This window comes from Podarcis raffonei, chromosome 5, assembly GCF_027172205.1.
Source record: "Podarcis raffonei isolate rPodRaf1 chromosome 5, rPodRaf1.pri, whole genome shotgun sequence".
In the NCBI taxonomy this organism is placed as follows: Eukaryota; Metazoa; Chordata; class Lepidosauria; order Squamata; family Lacertidae; genus Podarcis; species Podarcis raffonei.
The window spans coordinates 51,895,412-51,914,967 of NC_070606.1; the positions used below are offsets into that span (position 1 = coordinate 51,895,412).

The window sequence follows — 19,556 nt, forward strand, 5'->3', positions numbered from 1 at the left end:
GACGTGTTTGATGTAAATTAGAATGGAGGAAGAACTGAATGAATAATTATACTGGAGAGAAATCCTCACCCTTTGACAGTCTGAGAACAACCGGGTTGCTGTAAGGGATCCACTGGCACTCTAAACAAAGAGGGCTAGCTATCTATTCTGCAGAAGTTGTGTAAAGAGTTCCTCATCGGGAGAAAACAATGGTCCTTCTGAAATTGGTGCCTGCCAGTTTGCAAGTAAGAAAGGATGCCATTGATTCTGAAAACTGCGCATGAATAAATACCAGTCTTTAAACGTAATTGGAAGGAGCAGTCACATTGTAAGAGGGAATGTGGGAGTGGGTTAGTGGGAGTCAAATGCTGAAGACAGATGGCACAAATAATTGAAGGGATAAATAAGATGCGTGGCGAATCAATGTTACTTTCTCCTCATATTCTCTGTCAAAGTCCGGCTCTCTGGGGCTTGATTTGTCTATTGTGGTGAGGTATGTCAACTTTATAATTTGCCTCACAAAGTAGAAGTCAAAGGCTTGGAATATCCTACAGTTACAAAAAGTTGGCCTGGTCAAAGAAACTGCCTTATCTGCTTTTGCATCTGCTTTCCTTGGAGATCAGCTAGTATATATGTAGTGAACAATGGTGTCAGCAGAGCCTTTGCCTTGCTTGTGATGGATGTCAAAGGATTCAGGACCATTGTTTCCTTAGATAGCTCCCCTGTGGTTTCATAGCAGTTTAATTACACCCAAATACTGCTTCCCTTTGTCTGTACTTCCCATTAACCCAAGGTTCTAGGTATCCCTGACGATAAAGGGAGTTGCAAAACATATTTACATTTCAAATTACATATGTGGAGGTTTTCTTGCCTTTTTTTAAAAAAATATGTCAGAGTATGTACATAACACTGCAAAATTTTGTGACATAATCTCACAGGACTTGAGGAATGTAACTGTATGCTTTGGGTAGGAACTTATTGTGAAGGATGGCATTTCAGCAGAATCTCCTGTTGCAAAAGTATGTTCTGACCTGAACTGATTGAACTATATACTTGTACTCAGTTGCTTCTTTGAACAACTTCATCATTTGCTTTGAAGTCACAGTACACTCTGCAAGTGAATGCTTATGCAGACATCTTAATTTCCTGCTCAGAGACAATCTCCATTGTTCATTCTGAAAGTTCATGTACTGGGCAGGTGCTGCCTTCATTTGCACATGTAGCATAGAAGTCACACATTGAGGCAAACTGGTGTTTTCCAATATGGATATTATACCCATAGAAGTAGATCATAACATATTAAACAGCCCCTGGGTGTGTGTTGGGGAGAGGGTCTTCTTTTCTCTAAGTTTCTCTGCTGGAAGTTTAACTCCGCATTCCTGAAAAGCAGCTGCTGAGAAATCTAGAAGTGTGGTTGTTATTTTTTCCCATTCTACAAAAAAACCAAAAAAACAAAAAACAACCCCAGCTGTTTGCAAAGATTTGCCAATTTTTAATTGGATGGTCAAAATGTACAGTAACAGCAGGTCACAACCCAGAAGCCAAGGAACTTCCAGTGTTTCAGTCTGGGTGACTTTGAATACTGAGTCGTTGGTGTATGGTGTTCTCAGAACAAATCCAAAGGGAATAGCCCTTAGTTTAGTAGATTGCACGCCTGGGTGTATTGCCGTGTCTCTCTTTTTTGTTTGTATCAAATACAATGATGGGTGTGGTCTGTGTAGTTGGTGGCTGAAATGAAATAAACAATAAGTAGCTCTAGCTCGCTGGCTCACACATAGGGGTTGCTGGAAGTGATCTCCCATGGTTATATGGGAAGAGCTTTATACACCAAGCTTTGATGTATGTATCCTATCTGAGTGACCGTCTTTAACTTCCTCTAACTCAGTGGCTCAAGTGAAAGTGCATGATAAAGGGGGAAATGACTCTGTGCAATGAGAATGAGCGTGATCTGAAGTGATAACTTCCTGCGATTCTCCACAGCTGCTTAGCAGCTGTGCCTCAACAATGACCTTGTAGTAAAACAGGCAAAATCACGAGTGTGTTTGATCATCAGTTGAATCCCCTATGACAGAGATCGGGAACTTGTGGCCCTCCATATGTTGTTGAACTTTGACTCCTATTAGCCATGCTGGCTGAGTCTGATGGGAGTCTGAGGACCACAGATCCCCCATCCCTGCTCTCAGAGGATGGACTTCCATAGTCTTACATTAGTTGGTTCTGTTAGATAACACCTACACAGCATTTGGGACGCGGGTGGCGCTGTGGGTTAAACCACAGAGCCTAGGACTTGCCGATCAGAAGGTCGGCGGTTTGAATCCCTGTGATGGGGTGAGCGCCTGTTGCTCGGTCCCTGCTCCTGCCAACCTAGCAGTTCGAAAGCACGTCAAAGTGCAAGTAGATAAATAGGTACCACTCCCGCAGGAAGGTAAACAGCGTTTCCGTGCGCTGCTCTGGTTCGCCAGAAGCGGCTTAGTCATGCTGGCCACATGACCTGGAAGCTATACGCTGGCTCCCTCGGCCAATAAAACGAGATGAGCGCCGCAACCCCAGAGTCGGTCACGACTGGACCTAATGGTCAGGGGTCCCTTTACCTTTACCTTACACAGCATCTACTTCAAAACAGTGTTAAAGTGCTAGGGTGTTTATATTATTCTGTATCTATGTGGTTCTACTGGTCCATACTCTGACTTTTCCAGTTAAGATTTATCCAAAATCTCGGTTGAATAAGATGGTGGCTCAGGAAGGAATTCCTACTTCCCTAGCATCTTCTTCATGTCCATAAATACATCTGCCTAACACACTGAAAGCCTCACATCTGCTGCCTTTTTGATGCCCTTCTTATGTAAATTATGATGAGTAGATTTGGGGTTTGCATTCCGGGCAAGCTGTCAAAGTTCATCTTGGTAAAGACTGTAGGAAGATGATGTACTTTCTGAATGTGTGGATGTTCACTGGTTTTTTCACTGGGATCTTCCTGCCCAGATGACCTGGCAGTGGAAGGTCTCATACAAATAATGCAAAAGTCAGCTGGCCAGATCAGATCCCCACACAAGTGCAACATCTGTTCCTCTTTAAGTGTTGCCACCGTCATCATTTCCATCCCTCTAGCACAGTGGGGTTGTGCCAAAGGCCCCAACACCTCAGATGTTTGAGCTGGAGTATGGGAGTTGGGTTTTTTTAACTCAAGATGAAATTGATATACACTGTTGTAATGGGCAGCAGTTCAAAGTCTACATCGGCAGCTGCATTTGAAAGACTGGGGTGGAGAATTGTTTTGGGCAGAGTCCTGTTTGTCCCCAAGGCAGTCGGTTTAGGAATCATGCACCTTGGAAGAAGATTTTCTTGCCTGTATAAATGACTAGTGCTGGTTCAGTCTCCCCATTTGTACCTTGCAATTGTCTTTGATAGGTGATGGGACTCTGCATAGCAAAACAATGTCCATCCAAGCAAATAAAACTAGACTTCCCTCTGTAATAAGACTGCACTCCCTTGTACCCCACAGTTGATAACACAGCTTTAAGCTTCAATGGGGAAAATAGGCCGAGTCAATTCAGAGAGAAGCTTTCTGACTTACACTGTTTACTCAAGAGGAAAGCTGGAAAACCCTTCAAAAGGGCACGTGGGGAAGTGGGAGTCCTCTGCATAAGAATGTCGGAAGCTAGAAGAACAGTAGATGCAGTGTTTTCAACTCCTATCCAACCAAAAGCATTTATAAAATGCTAAACAGTTCATAACACACACACACACACACACACACACACACACACACCAGATAAACATGCAATTCAGAAACCTACACTAATTGGCTTGTTTTCCCATCATGGAGCTAATTCAAGACCAGGATCAAATAATAAAGTACCTTAAAAAATTTTTTTTTCCAGAAGCCTATAAAAATGGTTCAGAAACCTATTTCCCCCCTTTTCTTCAGGATCAAAACTCCTGGGCGATTGAGTGGTGCGGGAGACTTCTAGTTGCTGAAGTCATTGTGTTTCATGTAATTAAAAGATTAGAATGCCATTTGTTTCATCTTTTTTATGTGTGAGAAGTGAGTGGAGAATTAGTTCCTAAGTCTGAGGAGGAACTGGGATACTAACTTTGGGGACTTTTGTTTCCAGCTTTCCATTTCATGTGAGCAGCATCTTTATTCTCATCTTTCCTGCAAGGAGCACAGGGCAGCCTACCTGGATCCTCACTTCCTCCTCCATTTTATGCTCTCAGCAGGTACATGGAAGAGCTGCTGAGAAAAACAGTAGAGAGAGAATTGGCTTTCAGACGACACCACTAAAAAAAAAAAATAGCTCCCTCCATGCTAATGGGAGTTAGTTTGACCACACCTGGAGGGTCACAGGTTTAGCCACCCATGCTTTGTGCATGAAGTCAATTGCCACAGTGACTGGGAAGTAGGGCCCCACTGCTGGGCTGGGTGTACAGCTGTATCACTGGCTCTACCCATCGTTTGTGTGGTTAAGATAGACCTGAATGCATTTGCTTGCATTCAGTGTGGTGGGTCCAAGCCTATGTCCCTACCAAATGAGATTAGACAGGCACCCTCCTTTCTGAACTCCAGGTACATGGCAACAGCTGTCAGGCATTGTAAGGCAGGATTCAGTTTTACGATAATTTTGTGTTGTTTTATTTTTCTGCGTGGTCCTGCTGCCAGGTCCCGTCTTGGGTTCTCTGTGTGCAAAGGGCACTTTATTTGCATGCAGACCACAGAGAGAGGTTCTGGTTCATGGCAAATTGTCAGATAAGGCACCATATATTAAGAAATCCATTACCCTTTCTATGTTGCAGGAACAGACTCACTTGGAAAAGACCAAAAGGCATCTAGGCGTGAGTCAGATTTTAAGAGTTCAGCAGTTTTGATAAGAAAAGGGAGTTTGGGATGGCTCACAAATATACCACCAACCTCAAAAAAACCAGCTTCTTTGCATTCTTTCATTCCTGTTCACTGTTTTTCTCAACAACTTCTTTAGCAGATCCCTGGTCTATCATCACATATGACTTTCATACATGCACTGTATAAATTAATAATCAGATTGAAAGGTTATTTGAAGGACTTTCCATTAGATCAGAGATAGGGAACCTGAGTTCCTCCCAGATGTTGTCTGACTCCCAGCTCTCAACATCTGGAGGGCCACAGGTCCATCCCCCTCACCCAAACTGGAGACCCCCTCTCCTTTAGCTTGCCACGGCCCAGGTCTCATTTCCCATGGAGATACCTAGATTTCATAGCCTCTTGAACAGAGTTTTCTGTTCCAAAGAAACAGCCTTTCCCCTGCCGGTTTTTTCAGTCTTATGCCACTGGAAAATGGGTGGTGAGTGGCATGACTCTGAGTCTGCTTTTGGCCTTCTTTCTCATAGTATTTTTAGTGAAGGAATGGACTTCCTGACCCCGTTGTTTGCACTGCTGCGTGTGAGAGCTCGGCATTGTTAGGCCACAGTATGCAAAGGGAGTACAATCCCATGCATGTTCCAGCTGTGATTATCTGATCTATTCCTATTTTGGGAACGGCTGGGTGTTTCCACGTCCCCTGAGCTTTCTCTGTTTTGCCTTCTCGCCTTCGTCTAATGTGCTTGGATTATGGGAAGATCTTGGATGTGTGTCAGAACCTTATTGTTGTTGTTTTGGTTTTAAGTGCCTTTAACCTAAAATGAATGGGTTCCTGCCGTCTCTCCTGCAAATATGTTTGTGGTATATTTGTGTGGCTGCATTTCCCCCCTTCTCCCTTAGATCCACCACCTGCCTTGTCCTCCCAGTTAACGTCTGTTTTAGCTCAGGACAGCTCCTCTCAAGGGCGATCATGCGCTTTAGTTTTAAGGGAGCAGTAATGGGATTTCAGTACCAGGCTTAAGTCTTCCAGGTTGTGTAAAGGGTGACATAAAGGCAAGGGCATCCCTTTAGCAGACCGCTGTTTAAACATCTGCATTACAGCGATGGACAGCAATAGTACATAGCCTAGCATATTATGTAACTGTCATTTTCACCACTAGAAGAACTTAGGTAAAATGTTTAATTTTGCATATGTTGCATACTATGACCATACTATGACCATTGACAAACTGGAACGTGTCCAGAGGAGGGCAACCAAAATGGTCAAAGGCCTGGAAACGATGCCTTATGAGGAACGGCTAAGGGAGCTGGGCATGTTTAGCCTGGAGAAGAGGAGGTTAAGGGGTGATATGATAGCCATGTTCAAATATATAAAAGGATGTCACATAGAGGAGGGAGAAAGGTTGTTTTCTGCTGCTCCAGAGAAGCGGACACGGAGCAATGGATCCAAACTACAAGAAAGAAGATTCCACCTAAACATTAGGAAGAACTTCCTGACAGTAAGAGCTGTTCGACAGTGGAATTTGCTGCCAAGGAGTGTGGTGGAGTCTCCTTCTTTGGAGGTCTTTAAGCAGAGGCTTGACAACCATATGTCAGGAGTGCTCTGATGGTGTTTCCTGCTTGGCAGGGGGTTGGACTCGATGGCCCTTGTGGTCTCTTCCAACTCTATGATTCTATGATTCTATGAAGATGCACTATACCACATGCAACTTGTCCATTATTTTAACTTCCATTGACTCTAGAACATGGATGGGAAATGAGTTGTACTCGCGGCTCCCATCAGCTCCAGGCAGCATGGCCAATGGTCAGGGATGATGGGATGCATAGTCCAACAACATCTAGAGCGCCACAGGTATTCAACCCCTACTCTATGGTCTTTATTGCCCAACTGAGGCAGTATAACTAGAGATGACGGGTGTTGATTCTTGGACCTTCTGCATGCAAAGCATAGGCTTCACCATTGAGAAATGGCCTGTTGCAACAAACTGAGAAACATTCTTCTATACTGTGCATCTATGAGCTATGAACTAGGGATACTTTTTGAAAAATCACATGCAGGCTGACTGGAAAGGAGAGGGCCAGTGAGAAAGGGCAATATGCTTTTGTCACCACTGTGGGTAGATTCAGACACCTGAGACCAGTGTGGCAATTTACTGGATTTGTTTTGATGTAATGGTAAACCATGATTTAGCTTTATCAGAGTAAGCTCCAGTCTTCCCCAACCTAGGCTTGCATGGTCCCTCCACCCCCAAACCCTGCTTTTCTGGTGTGTTTGTGAGGAGATTAGAAGTTTTTGTTTCCAGTAAGATTAACCAAACCCTGAACTGTGGTTAATTTTCATTACGGTGAACGAAAATAGGCCCGCTTCGTAAGCTGTGGTGTGAAGCTGGCTTGTTTTCATTAACCATAGTTTAGATTAACCACAGGCTGTCTGGAATTCGAACAACATGGCAAATTGAAATGCATTAAAAATGGAAGCAAAACCATTCAAACTCTTTGTGGTCACTGTTGAAGGATGGTGGAGTAAAAGCCCAATGGAGACTAGGCTCATTCTTTGTGTGCCTGCCCCATTAGAATGGGCCTTTTCTGTGGTGGCTCCCCATTTGTGGAATGCTTTCCCCAGGGAGGCTCACCGATTCCTCTGTTACATGTCTTTAGGCACCAGGCCTTTTAAACAAGAGTGGGGGTAATTGTTTTTGTTTGTTACTGTGTTATGTATTTGTATGTTTTTATATTGTAAACCACCCTCTGATGAAGGATAGTATAACAATTTGAATAATAATAATAACAACAACAATTCTCATAATGCTAAACTATGGTTTAGAGTTGCACCCAAACCAGCCCATTGTTTGTGGTCTGCTCCTAAGTGTAGCTTACTTTCCAGCCATGTGGTTAAGTCTAGCATTTAGTATCCCTTCACAATTACATGGAAAGTCACAGAAGCAGAAAGATACTGAGAGGTAGGGATGCTGAGCTCACTGTATGGAAGGAGGCTAGCAGGGACAGCCTCCACAATATGTGGGGCACATGCCAAGTGGATACAAGGTGGTTGCTGATTATCTGAATTGGCCCTTGAAATATACTCAGAGTCGAGAGTGGATTTCATGCTCTTTTTTCAGCTCATAGTGGTGAGGAGGAATGGAAGTTCCCCCAGAATGTCTTCTTTATATACATTATTTACACAATGGGCCCCACGTGATTGGCTAATTCCGGGATTCTCCTGTAGGCCAATCAGGTTGCGGATTCACTTGCACCTGGAGCTGGATTGGGTGGCTCCTGTGGACCAATCAGACTGCTGCATTGTGGATCCTATTGTTCTAGGACCAATCAGGCTGCTGCATTCTGGATCCTATTGTTCTAGGACCAATCGGACTGCTGCATTTTGGATCCTATTCAACTCAGTACATAACAGCCCTAATGTACCTCAGCTAGCATCTGAGATTTCTGGGCCAAGCTTTCAAAATGCACAGAGTTCAAGTAGGCTCGAATCTTGCAGCCTTTCATTCTACATATAACTGATCTATTTTGTGATGGGTAGTACAATTCTATAAGGATGAGGAATTCCCCCCCCCCAATAAAAGCTTTCTTCTTGCTATTTAGGATGGGTTATTGCTTCTGAGAGTTGAAACTGAAGCATCTTCTGAAGTCATGGTGCTCTCACTAGCTGCATGTCAGATGAAAATGAACCTGTGAAGTATCTCCCCAACTTGAAACTGTAGTGATTGGGAAAGATTAATTCCTGCCTCTACATGAAAATGGTGGGAACCCTAATAACTGGAGGTTGAATAAAGTCTATGTTTAATATTCATTTTCTGCTCCTTCCCCTTTTGTTCAGGCTTTCCATCTTCCTCCTGTTTTCGTCGTAGATGTTACATAAATCTCTTTTGAATGCGGCTCAGACAATGGGGGCTTTCTGGAAACAAAATGTGTCAGCTCAGTAATCTTCTGTCTCAGTATTATCAAAGAAGAGTTACACAAATAAAAAGAAAGGTGGAAATATTTTTGCGCGCTCTTGATCACTTATGTCTTGGGGGTGCAGGGAGTTGAAAAGGATGAGGAAAAGTTCAGTTTTTAATCATGGAAGCTTTGACACACATTTCATGCATGCATGCATATGTAAAAGCAAAGAGGTCTTTTAATCTAGGTTGAGTTTGCAGTAATGGAATCAAATTAAGCTCATGACCTGGTTCAGTCATTCTAGACTTGATAAACCATGGGTTGTAAAGCTGGGAATAAACAACTGAGACTCCTTTTGATACAGAAAACCTTGTTATAATTAATTAAAGTTTGCTACAGAAATATAATTGGGAGTGGGGTAGCGCAGAGGCAGAGCTACTATCTTATATGCTGACACAGTCCTCGCATCTCCACGTTGGGGATGGGAAAGACCGCCATCTTAATCCCTGCTGCCACTCAGCATGGGTCAGAAGTGGGAAACCAGTGGCCTTCCAAATATTATTGGGCTACAGCTTCCCTCACCCCTGACCATGGAACATGCTAGCTGAGGCGGATGGGAGTTGGAGTTCAAGATAGCTTGATGGTCACAGGAACCCCAGCCCTGGTATAGATGGCATTGAGTTAGAATAACCAATGCTCTACCTTGGTAAAAGGCCATTTTCTATGTATGTCAGAACAACATGACACAGGTAAAGTTAGTCCTCCTTCTGAAGCTACTTTGTATTTCCTTGCATTCTTTTTGTTTGTTTTCAGGTTATTTAGGGGGATCTTCTACCCCACTTGTTCATGTTCTGACTACTATTTTTGTTGGCCCATTTTGTACATTCTGGAATGTGCTTGCAGTGTGTGTATGTGTGTGTAGGCTACACATCCTCTGTTCACATGTAATGAACCAATGCTCCTCCGATCTTCATAGTTCTAAGCTCCCCATGCAGTCGAAGCTGAGTTGTGTCTGCTTCCGTGTCTGCATGTTGGCTAAAAATGGAATGTGTGGTTTACCTTAAGTACAAACAGAAAATAAACAGCTATGACTACAAGTGTGCTCTTCTCGGGAGCTATTTGCTGTATGTACCATGTTTTGGTTTTACGATGGTTGGACATCAGCTTATATTTAAATATACAGAGTGTTTTCAACTAACTTTTACTCAGAGTAGACCCACTGAAACAGAGGAACTTGACTAAGTTAGGTCCATTAATTTAAATGGCACTTAGTTGTATACCACCCATAGTTCTTGTTGTACAAGCATATGCTCCACTGAGTGTCTTGAATTAATGGTGTCTTGAATTAATGTCCTCTTTGATGTGCCCAGCTACAAATAGACTACATATAGGGAAGGCCAGTGTTTCCCAACCGGGGGCCATATGGCCCCCTAGGGCCCCATGGATATTCTAGGGGAGCCCCAGGATATTCCAAGGAGGCCCCAGGTGAAAAATGTGTAAATGGGGGGCCATAGCCTGAGGCTAGGGGGCCGCAGAGGAAAGTGAGAAGTGAAGTGGGGGGAAGGAAAAAATATATATGAAAATCCTGATTGGCTGGTTACCCTCTTGGCCAATCACAAGCGGGTAAGGGGATAGCCCACCAGGACCTAGCGCTCCTTTTTGCCATGTGCATTTTCTTGGCACAGTCCTGGTTTGTTTCGGGCAGGAGAGGGCGATAGCTGAGACTCCTGCTTCTTCTTTCCTGGTGTCTTTTGTTCAGATCAAAATGTGTGTTTTGAGCAAGGTCTCAAGGCTCAATAATTTTTGCACTTCAATTGTACTGTCAATTTGCTTTGAGATTTTCATGAGACAATAAAAAAAGAAAGAAATCCTGTCTGCCCTGCTCCTAAAATAGGATAGTGACGTTACCCAGCTTCCAAGTTTTAATTTAGATATTGGCTTTCAAGTCCTCTGAAGATTGAAGAAACAATATATTTTTGTTCCCCAATATGTAATGATTATTTAAGGGTGTTTCCTGTTTTGTAAGATAATAACTACATCCTGGGTTGAATTAAGCCTGAAACTGAAAGGAGTTGTTCCAGATCATTATTAAGAAACTAAGCAGAAGTAATCTCCAGTTACTTGTGTTTTCCCCCTGCAGCTGAAATTTTTAAAGCAATGTGTGTGACCCTTCGGAGGTATCAGTTTTGTCTGTTTCCTGCAAAAGTAGAATCTGTTTGTACTGGTTCTAGATAGCAGTGACCCACCAAGAAACAGCCATGAGTTCATACCTAGAATGTGAACCTTCACTCGACTAAGATATTCAGAATGGGGTTTATTAAAACTGAATTGAGGTGTCTCCCTTTACAGAAAACCTGTGAGTCTGTTACATCCAAATGCCACTAGAGTTTAGGGATAGCTTCTCTGTATTGGGCACAAAAGTGAACATACAGTAAACCATTAAGTTTGTTTGGAGCGTTAAGTTACAGGCTAGGTGCTAACAATATTTTCATGGCTGTCTGTTTTGTCTTCCTTTGTCTTCCATTAGCACCATAGGACAGGTGTGGCTAACCTGTGTACCTCTAGATCAATAGGCCTCCACAGACCACTTGAAAATTGCTGAGGGCCTTGGCAGATTTTTCTGCCTATTTTTACATTCTGTGAACCACCTGAATGAAGGTCGTGGACCACTGCTGGTCCACAGACTACAATTTGGAAATCCCTACTGTAGATGCTGTTGGACTACAACTCCCATCAATAATGTCTCAAATTCTGATGTTTGAATAGCTGAACCATTAAATTTTACTTATTATTGACAGGGTGGTTTTACTACATAGTAATTTATAGACTTCCCAGCAGCTTTGATCATTTCAGGCTTCTTATTAAAGGACTTAATTCTTACCTTGATTCACCTATCTGGATGGAAGATCTTAAGTCATGTGAGATGGGTCTTCCAGTCAGGCACCTCCACATTTCTCTCTGTGACCTTTGGGTTAAGTTCAGACCAAGCTGTAGAACTGAACTCTGCTGACTTCTGCCAATTCTGAATTTGGGAAGTGAGAAGAGCTTCAGAAACTGTCTCTAGAGGCAGTCCTTAAATTACAGTGTACAATGTAAGCAATAATCAAACAGTGATGCTGAGAAAAGAGAAATCACTAAATTACAGTTGAGCTGCAATAATCTCTTGGAGGTTTGTTAGTGCAAAATAGAGATTAAAGAGTAAAACATAAGCATCAAATGTTTCAAGAAGGCTTGAGTTAATGAGAGTTACTGACAGAGCACAAACACATTCATCAGCAGTTTTTTAGGGTTTTTTTGCCAATGATTTTTATGCTGAAACACTGCATAAAAACAATAACCTAGCTCTTAAATCCAGGGCAAGATTAGTGATACCTTCAGAGTGTTTTATCTAATGGCCTTTTAGAGGTTTAATGCAACTTCTCATTCTCTCTAGATAATAGGCTTCTGTTTATATAAAACAAAGTCTGGGCTAGGCTAAGTAACAAAATCTCTTCTATCCGATAAATGGCTGTTTTGCCAAGTCTGGGACTTCAGGGCAGTTAAAGGCCACCTTCAGTGTTACTTTTTAAAGATGCAGATGCAAGCATCTGTGTCTTAAAATACATACATGTACATTTGTCAGACTCTGGATACTTTCCCACAAAATATGTATCCTTGTTGAGAAGTGGGTTTGTGCTATATTTGCTACCTCCTGGGCTTGAGCCAGACTTACTCATGCTTAGAGTAGACTGCACATGGGGAACCTGTGGCCTTCCAGATATTGTGAGACTATAACTTCCATCCTCCATGACCACTGATTTATGCTGCCTGGACATTATGGGAGTTTTGAGCCCCAGAACATCCCCAGCCCTGGAGGGGTACGTTGAAATCAGTAGGACTTAAGTTAGTGATGGATAATGTGTGCCATTTATTTCAGTGTGTTTTCTCTAAGCATGGCTAGATCTGGATCCAACCCAAGATGTTTTCTCACCTCTTGCTATGTGAGCACAGTCACATTTTTGTCTCAGTGTCAGAAGCAGCCCTTAATAAAGCACAAGGACATGGTTGCTGGTTAAGTCTTTGAAGAACATTAACAAATAACAGACTGTTTTATGCACTCAGTCACATCCTACTGCCCTGCACTGCATGGTGTATGTGGGAGAGTTAAGGGTTTGAAAGCTTGTATAGCTCAACTATTCACATAAAGTATAGAGATTGCATAGGGAAGTGCCATATCTCAGTGGCAGAGCATTTGTTTTGCATGCAGAAGGCCCAGGTTTAGTCCCCAGCATCTTCAGGTAGAACTGGGAGAGAAGCGTGTCTGAAACGCTGGAGAGCTGCTATCTGACAGTCTAGACATTACTGAGCTAGTAAAAACTTGCTGTGTTCTATGTACACTCATTGCATGTAACATACGCACACCCCTGTGGTCATAAGGCAAACAGAATCCACCCCAAATCCATAATTACGTAAATTCAAACTATTCAGACATTTTTAATTTGTGTGCTACTAGGTCAGATTTGATGGTGGGAAAATTATATGTTTCTGAATTATTAATTGGTATGCTGGCTTTTAAAATAGCTGATCATTTGCCAGTGAATACACTGATAAAGAAAACTGCACTGCAGTGAAACACGTGCAATTCTTTTCCCCAATTCTTTTTTTTAAAAAATCTACAAGGATTTTAATTACAAGTGTTTACAGTGATGGAGAATATGATGGTGTTTGATTCAACAAGAAAGGCAGGCTTACAGAGTGAGTTATACTGTGAGGAAATAAATTTAGTTAGGGGCAGTTACCATCACTTGTAAAATATTTGTTTTCCCTGACCAGGCAACCATTTTTTCTTTAATGTCCATAATTGCCATTTGTGTGGCAAAGAACTGATTAGTTACAACCCTGGCTAGAATGCCATCAAGCTGCTTGTTGTTGGTTTAACATAGAATTTCAAGTCATAGCTACATTGTAGAACAAAGGGAAAGAATATGTGATCACAAAAGTTCCCTTCTTTTCCTGGATAGAATATGAAATAAAATTTTTGCTGGCAAGTTCTTTCTCCTTCTGCAATATACCGCTCTATTCTAATTTCTGATATTCATACCTGTTTGATGCATCTACTTCCCCCTTTTCCTATCTGTCACCTGGTTTCTGTGCCTGTAATATGCGAGAAGGCGTGTCAAGCCTGTGGCTCCTAGAAGCTGTCTTCATGCAACAGTGGCCACACCCTGGGAAGCAGCTTTGATTGGCTGGATAAACCAGGTGAGGAAGGGTCTCAAACCCTTGGTGAGTTAAGAAGGCTACTGCGGATTGAGCAGATATGATCAATAGTGGTTCCAACAGTCAAGAACGCAGTTTATGCACATGCTGTGGAGCAGCCGTTCTTAAGCTGTAGGTCCCCATATGTTGTGTTGGACTACAACTCCCATCATCTCTGAGCTCTGGCCTTGCTAGCTAGGGGTGATGGGAGTTGTAGTTCAACATCTGGGGACCCACAGCTTGAGAAAGGCTGCTGTGGAGGGAAGTGGGGGGCAGATGGGGCTCATCAACCTGGGACATTCCATTCTCTCTTGAGACAGGTGGATGCCAACAACATGTGAAGTCTTTAGCCCACGCACTGCAGTAGTTAGTGTACAGAAAGCTGAAGTTCACCACTCCACGCTGTTCCACAAGTATCTGCACTGATGGCAAGACACTAACCCTACTTTTAATGATGTCATAGAAGGACCATATATCTCTCCATATGACAATCTGGCCAAAGGCAGAATGTTTGGTACCCAATGCATGTACATTCTCAACCTTGGTGAGGAAGCAAATGGGACCACCATCAAGTTGATGTTGTCTTCTCCATGTAGAGTTTTTTGGAGCTGGTAAACGTGCCACAATATGCTGGGTTGATTTTGCTGGAGGAAAAAGTTGTCAGAAGCTGAGACAGCACTTGGACAGCCAAAGGCTTTGAGTCAACTTTCGGATGTCAAGCTTTCTAGCAAAAAAAGAGGAAGCATTGTTAAGAAGGGGAAGTGTGCTTCCAGTCAAAAATTCAAACCTCAGGCTAAGGATGTTAATCTGGGGAACCCTCCCTGTGCTGTGATCTGAATCCAGAGCAAAACTACAAGCAAAGGCTCAGAATGGAAAACTGGGAGTCACTTATTTATGAAGGATCTCACTATATTAATTTTGAGCATTGCAATAAGGCACTTGGAAGAATGTGATTGTTCATAGTGTGGGAGCAGGGGACAGGAGTGCCGTTCCTTCATTGAGCCTTCTGGGCATTTTTCAAGCACTTTCTCTCTTTTCTCTTTTCCGCTTCTTGAGTCCTCCCACCACCCTGTGAAGGAGGAGGGGAGCCAGTCTGTCATTTGTTCAGCAAACTGGAAAGCCTTGTCTGCCTTTTCTGCTGTCTCTTACTTAAAGTTCAGAGTTCCTGGTTTAGAGATGACAGTTCATCAATAAGATGATTGTCCAGACTTCCAGAATGGCCCATATTGTGCTGGTTGGGTTCAGCAGTTGGGCACTCTGCCCACAAGCAACAAGGCCCATTGTCTCCCTCGCCATGTTTCATGTTGTATAGGAAGACAAGACCAAACAGTTCAAATAGGAGTTTCCAAAACCAGACATTAAATCTTTCTGAGGTATGATTAGAGTTGCTGGAATTGCTTTCACCATCGTTATTGCACAATAAATGCATATTAGATGTTCATTTGTTGCTTTGTGATGTGTTGCACTTCTCCCAAGTTTGCCCCCTTTGTTGCAAGATTCTCACATTTTCCTCAAAGCACCTAAACTGCAAAATTCTGTACCTTGGACAAATGCTATGCTTTCCACAGATTCTTGGCTGTTGAAACTGACAAGGCTAATATTTTTTTTGATGGATGCTTTGAGATTGGAAAGTCCCTTGTGCGGGTGGAGGGGGAGGAAGGAATTCCGTGTGCTCTCCTGCAGATGTCCTGTGAACAATATATACTGTCTTCCTCATCCATTCTAGTTGGCTTGGCTTGTGTAGTTCGCACCGGGCAAGCAAGAGGCATTATCACACTGCAAGGACATATTGCAGCTAGGCAAAAGCACCCAAGGAGTGTTGATGAGGGGTGTGGGCTGGGGAGGGTCCTGAGGACCAAATGGAAACCCATGGAAGCATTTGGTCTGAGGGTCCACATCCATGTACTAGAGTCTAGTGGGCAACCATAAACGGTTGGGAGAACTTGGTTAAGCTAGGGTGTTTTGGACTGGGCCAGGTTATTGAGGGTATTTCAGTTGTCATCTTGGTTGAAATCTTACTACTTTTCAATAACTCACCTAAACCTTGCTTTCATGTTCTCCTGTTCATGTGTTCAATCAGTGCATGGAAAGGAGTGGGATTTTGTCCACTGGCCCCACCCCTCAGCCTTGATGTGCCTGTCAGGGTTTTCCTGTTGTTATTCTGTCTCTCACAGCTACAATAAACCTACCATTAAAATTATGGACTGGTCATTCCTTCGTCAGAGGGCAAATGGGCAAATTTAGCAGGGGATCAAATACTTTCCCCCCTCACTGTATAATTTGCAGTGCAAGATCTCACAACCTCATGCCATAGTAGACAAATATACTTGGGGAAAAGCCTATATGTTTTTTCTCTGTGATAAAAATTGTAACTGGTGACTAAAAGTGCACATCCGTTTAAGACCGCATCCGCAGAGGTAGAGTAGAGTTCATTTGCCGCATGGTTTTTTTAAAAGATAATTTTGTGCTAAAAATGTCAATTGGTGACTAATAGTGTGCATTTTTTTAAAAGACCACAGGAACAGAATAATATTCATTTTCCAGATCATTCTTATTTAATAGCCACATGGCCAGAAATTAGAAACAAAATGGGAAATGGCTGTTTCCACCTAATTGCCTTCTATAGCGACCTACTGTATTTCACAAATTAAAAAGATAAAACAAGTTCAAGATCAGTGCTCCTTCCCCACCCCTACCCCACCCCAAAAATTCAACACATCTTGTGAAATACACCTCTGATTTTGCTTAAGTTGAATTCACTGGCAACTGGTGCAGACCAAGGAGCATAACGATCCCTCTCCTTCTGCTGTGGATAATTCACCATTGTCTTTATTCTTCTCTGGGGTCTCAGGCGAGTGGGTAGCACCAGAGGGCCTGCTTTTCTGTATCAGTGCATGTTTTGTTCCCTTTGGAAGATCTGTTGTCCTCCTAAAAGTCATCCAGCTGCTTCGGCAGCCCCTACCAACACATCTGTTTCTTTTCACAGTTGGAGAGAATAGCTTTCTCCTTCTGTCATCACAAATCTACTTTCCCTTTCCCTACAGCAGCAGCCGACCCCTGTAAGCCTTGGAATGTGCCTGGCAGGATGGGCTGGAAAATCCACAAAAAGCCAGCAGCACCCACCATTCAGCAACTTGAATGCTTACTCTAAACCGGCACCGAATGATCAGCTGGTCTGTTGATTTTTCTGTAGCAGACAAAGAATGGAGCGGTTGCAAGTCAAGTGCCTTCTGCCAAGGCAGTCTGCTAGGGAAATGAATGGTGCCAGCTCAGAAAGTTTTAGACAGATGTTTGGAAGAGGAGGGGAGGAAGAGATGGAAAGGAGGGTCTGGGAAAATCTCCCCTTCAGGTTTGTTGGGCTAGATTTGTGGATGCAGAGAAATGTTATTCATAGCTCCGTTTGAAGAACACTGACCTGGGTCAACTTTTAGAAGTCATTCTGTCCGTAAGGTGTTCATCTCTCCGTACAAATAAATGTTGCATTGTTTTGTGGGAAAGGATGGTGCTTTGGGGGAATCAAATTTGTTAAATCATGCAAGCGTTCCAGAGATCTGTTTCACTCACAGCTGTCTAAATTGTCCCAGCTAATAGTATTAGGGCCTTGTCTCTCATGTTGCCATCTTCCCTGTGTTTGAGCATCGTTATAAGGGGGATGAAATGGAATACAAATAGCAAAGGACTGGCTTGTGGATTATAGTGTAGCGTTTTGAATGTGTTATGTTCAATCCAATCTCTGTTATTGTTAGTAGCATATCCAATGGGAGTAAGAAAAGAAAAGGTTTGCACCAAGTGTTGAACAAGAGAAATTTCACATCTTACATTTCACATGTTTTGTAATATGTCATTTTTATGTGTGTGCATACTGAAAAGGTTGTTAATGTTGGTTGAGATTCCAGCATTCAAAAAAAAAAAAGTTTGAATCATCTCCTGCAAGATTCAGATAGTCCAGCAACTCTTAGTATAGAGAGTCAAAAAATTGGATCAAAAGTATCTTTTGCATGTATTAATTTATTTAATAAAATTTATATACCGCTTTATTGAGAGAGAACTTCTAAGTGGTTTATGAAAACATAAAATAAAACATTAAAATTCAGAATAAAAAGTTACAAGGAGTTATTAAAAATGTTCAAAAGGGGATTGAATCAACAGTAGTAAAAAAAGAGGTAAAACACATGTAACTTCTGTGTGTCTGGATATTTTTGCCTCAGTAAAAATGTTTTAAGCAGGCACTGCAAAGAATACAGTGAAGGCACTTGCCTGGTGTCAGGAGGCAGGGAGTTCCAAAGGAAAAGTGTTACCACACTAAAAGATCCATATCTCGTAAGTGTGGATGGAATATCAGGAGTCTCCTTTAACAGTGCCCTTTCCATTCATCAAAGCAGTTGAGTAGACATATAAGGGGTAAGGCGATCTTGCAGATAAACTGATTCCAAGCTGTTATATTTTGCATTTAATGCATGAGATGTAAGGTAAAATGGACAGTGGAAAATGGGCTGATTCTAAAGGTATAGGTTTTGGTTTAAAATGCAAATTGATTCAAGAAATGTTGGGTTCTTCAAGGATCGCTGTAAACCCCTTTTATATATTTAACCGCTGTACAGGGCTTAATAGCATTTGCAAATCTGTTTTATGTCTACTTCAGCTCTGGAGCAACTGCTTACAGAACTTGAAGATTTTCTGAAGATACTGGACAAGGAGAACCTCAGCAGCACTGCCGTTGTGAAAAAGAGCTTCCTCGCTGACCTCCTTAGGCTGTGCACGAAATCAAGTGGTAAGCACAGTTGTGTAAAAGGGCGCTAATTTCAGAAGAGCTTCTAGGAGCTATCGTTTGCTCATACCGATACTGGTCTACTTTTGCGTCTAAACTACGGCCTCCCCAATTGCACGTAAAAACAGCCAACAGTCTTTTGTTAAAGGGAAAGTTATTTCTTGTGTCACAATCTACCCCAAACTGAAGTCTACTTTTTGCACAAAGAGTTAGCCCTGGGTAGCAGGAATATATATGCATTTGTATAGGGGTCAGCAAACTTTTTCAGCAGGGGGCTGGTCCTCAGACCTTGTGGAGGGTCGGACTAGATTTTTTTTGGGGGGGGAAATGAACGAGTTGCTATGCCCCACAAATAACCCAGAGATGCATTTTACATAAAAGGACACATTCTACTCATGTAAAAACAGACTGATTTCTGGACCGTCCATGGGACGGATTTAGAAGGCGATTGGGCCGGATCCAGCCCCTGGGCCTTAGTTTGCCTACCCATGCATTTGTACATGCACATGTGCACACACGCACAAATGGGTACACAGAAAACGTGTTCCAAAAGTCCAATACGTTCAATGTGTGCTGGTTGTTCTGTCAAATTGCTGTGCAGTACCCAAATGTGCATGAGAAAAGAAGTGAATATAATAGCCCTTGAATCAAGCCAATCTCATTTTGTATAATTATATAATTGTAGAGGTGGAAGGGACCCTGAGGACCATCTAGTCCAGCTCCCTGCAATGTAGGAATCTGCAGTTGTCTCTTACAGGGATTGAACCTGGGACCTTGGTGTTATCAGCATGATGCTCTAACCAACTGAGCTGTTGTTCCATTTGCTCTTAATCTCAAGCACCG

General features: G+C 42.6%; 1 protein-coding gene across 1 annotated transcript in view; it reads left to right on the plus strand.

The window, feature by feature from the left end:
- The window catches only part of AFAP1L2 (actin filament associated protein 1 like 2), a 71,287-nt gene that overhangs the window by 27,387 nt on the left and 24,344 nt on the right, over nucleotides 1-19,556 (plus strand). Inside the window, exon 2 of the mRNA XM_053389143.1 lies at nucleotides 18,588-18,716. Coding sequence (XP_053245118.1) covers nucleotides 18,588-18,716 — 129 coding nt within the window. The remainder of the gene's footprint in view (nucleotides 1-18,587; nucleotides 18,717-19,556) is intronic.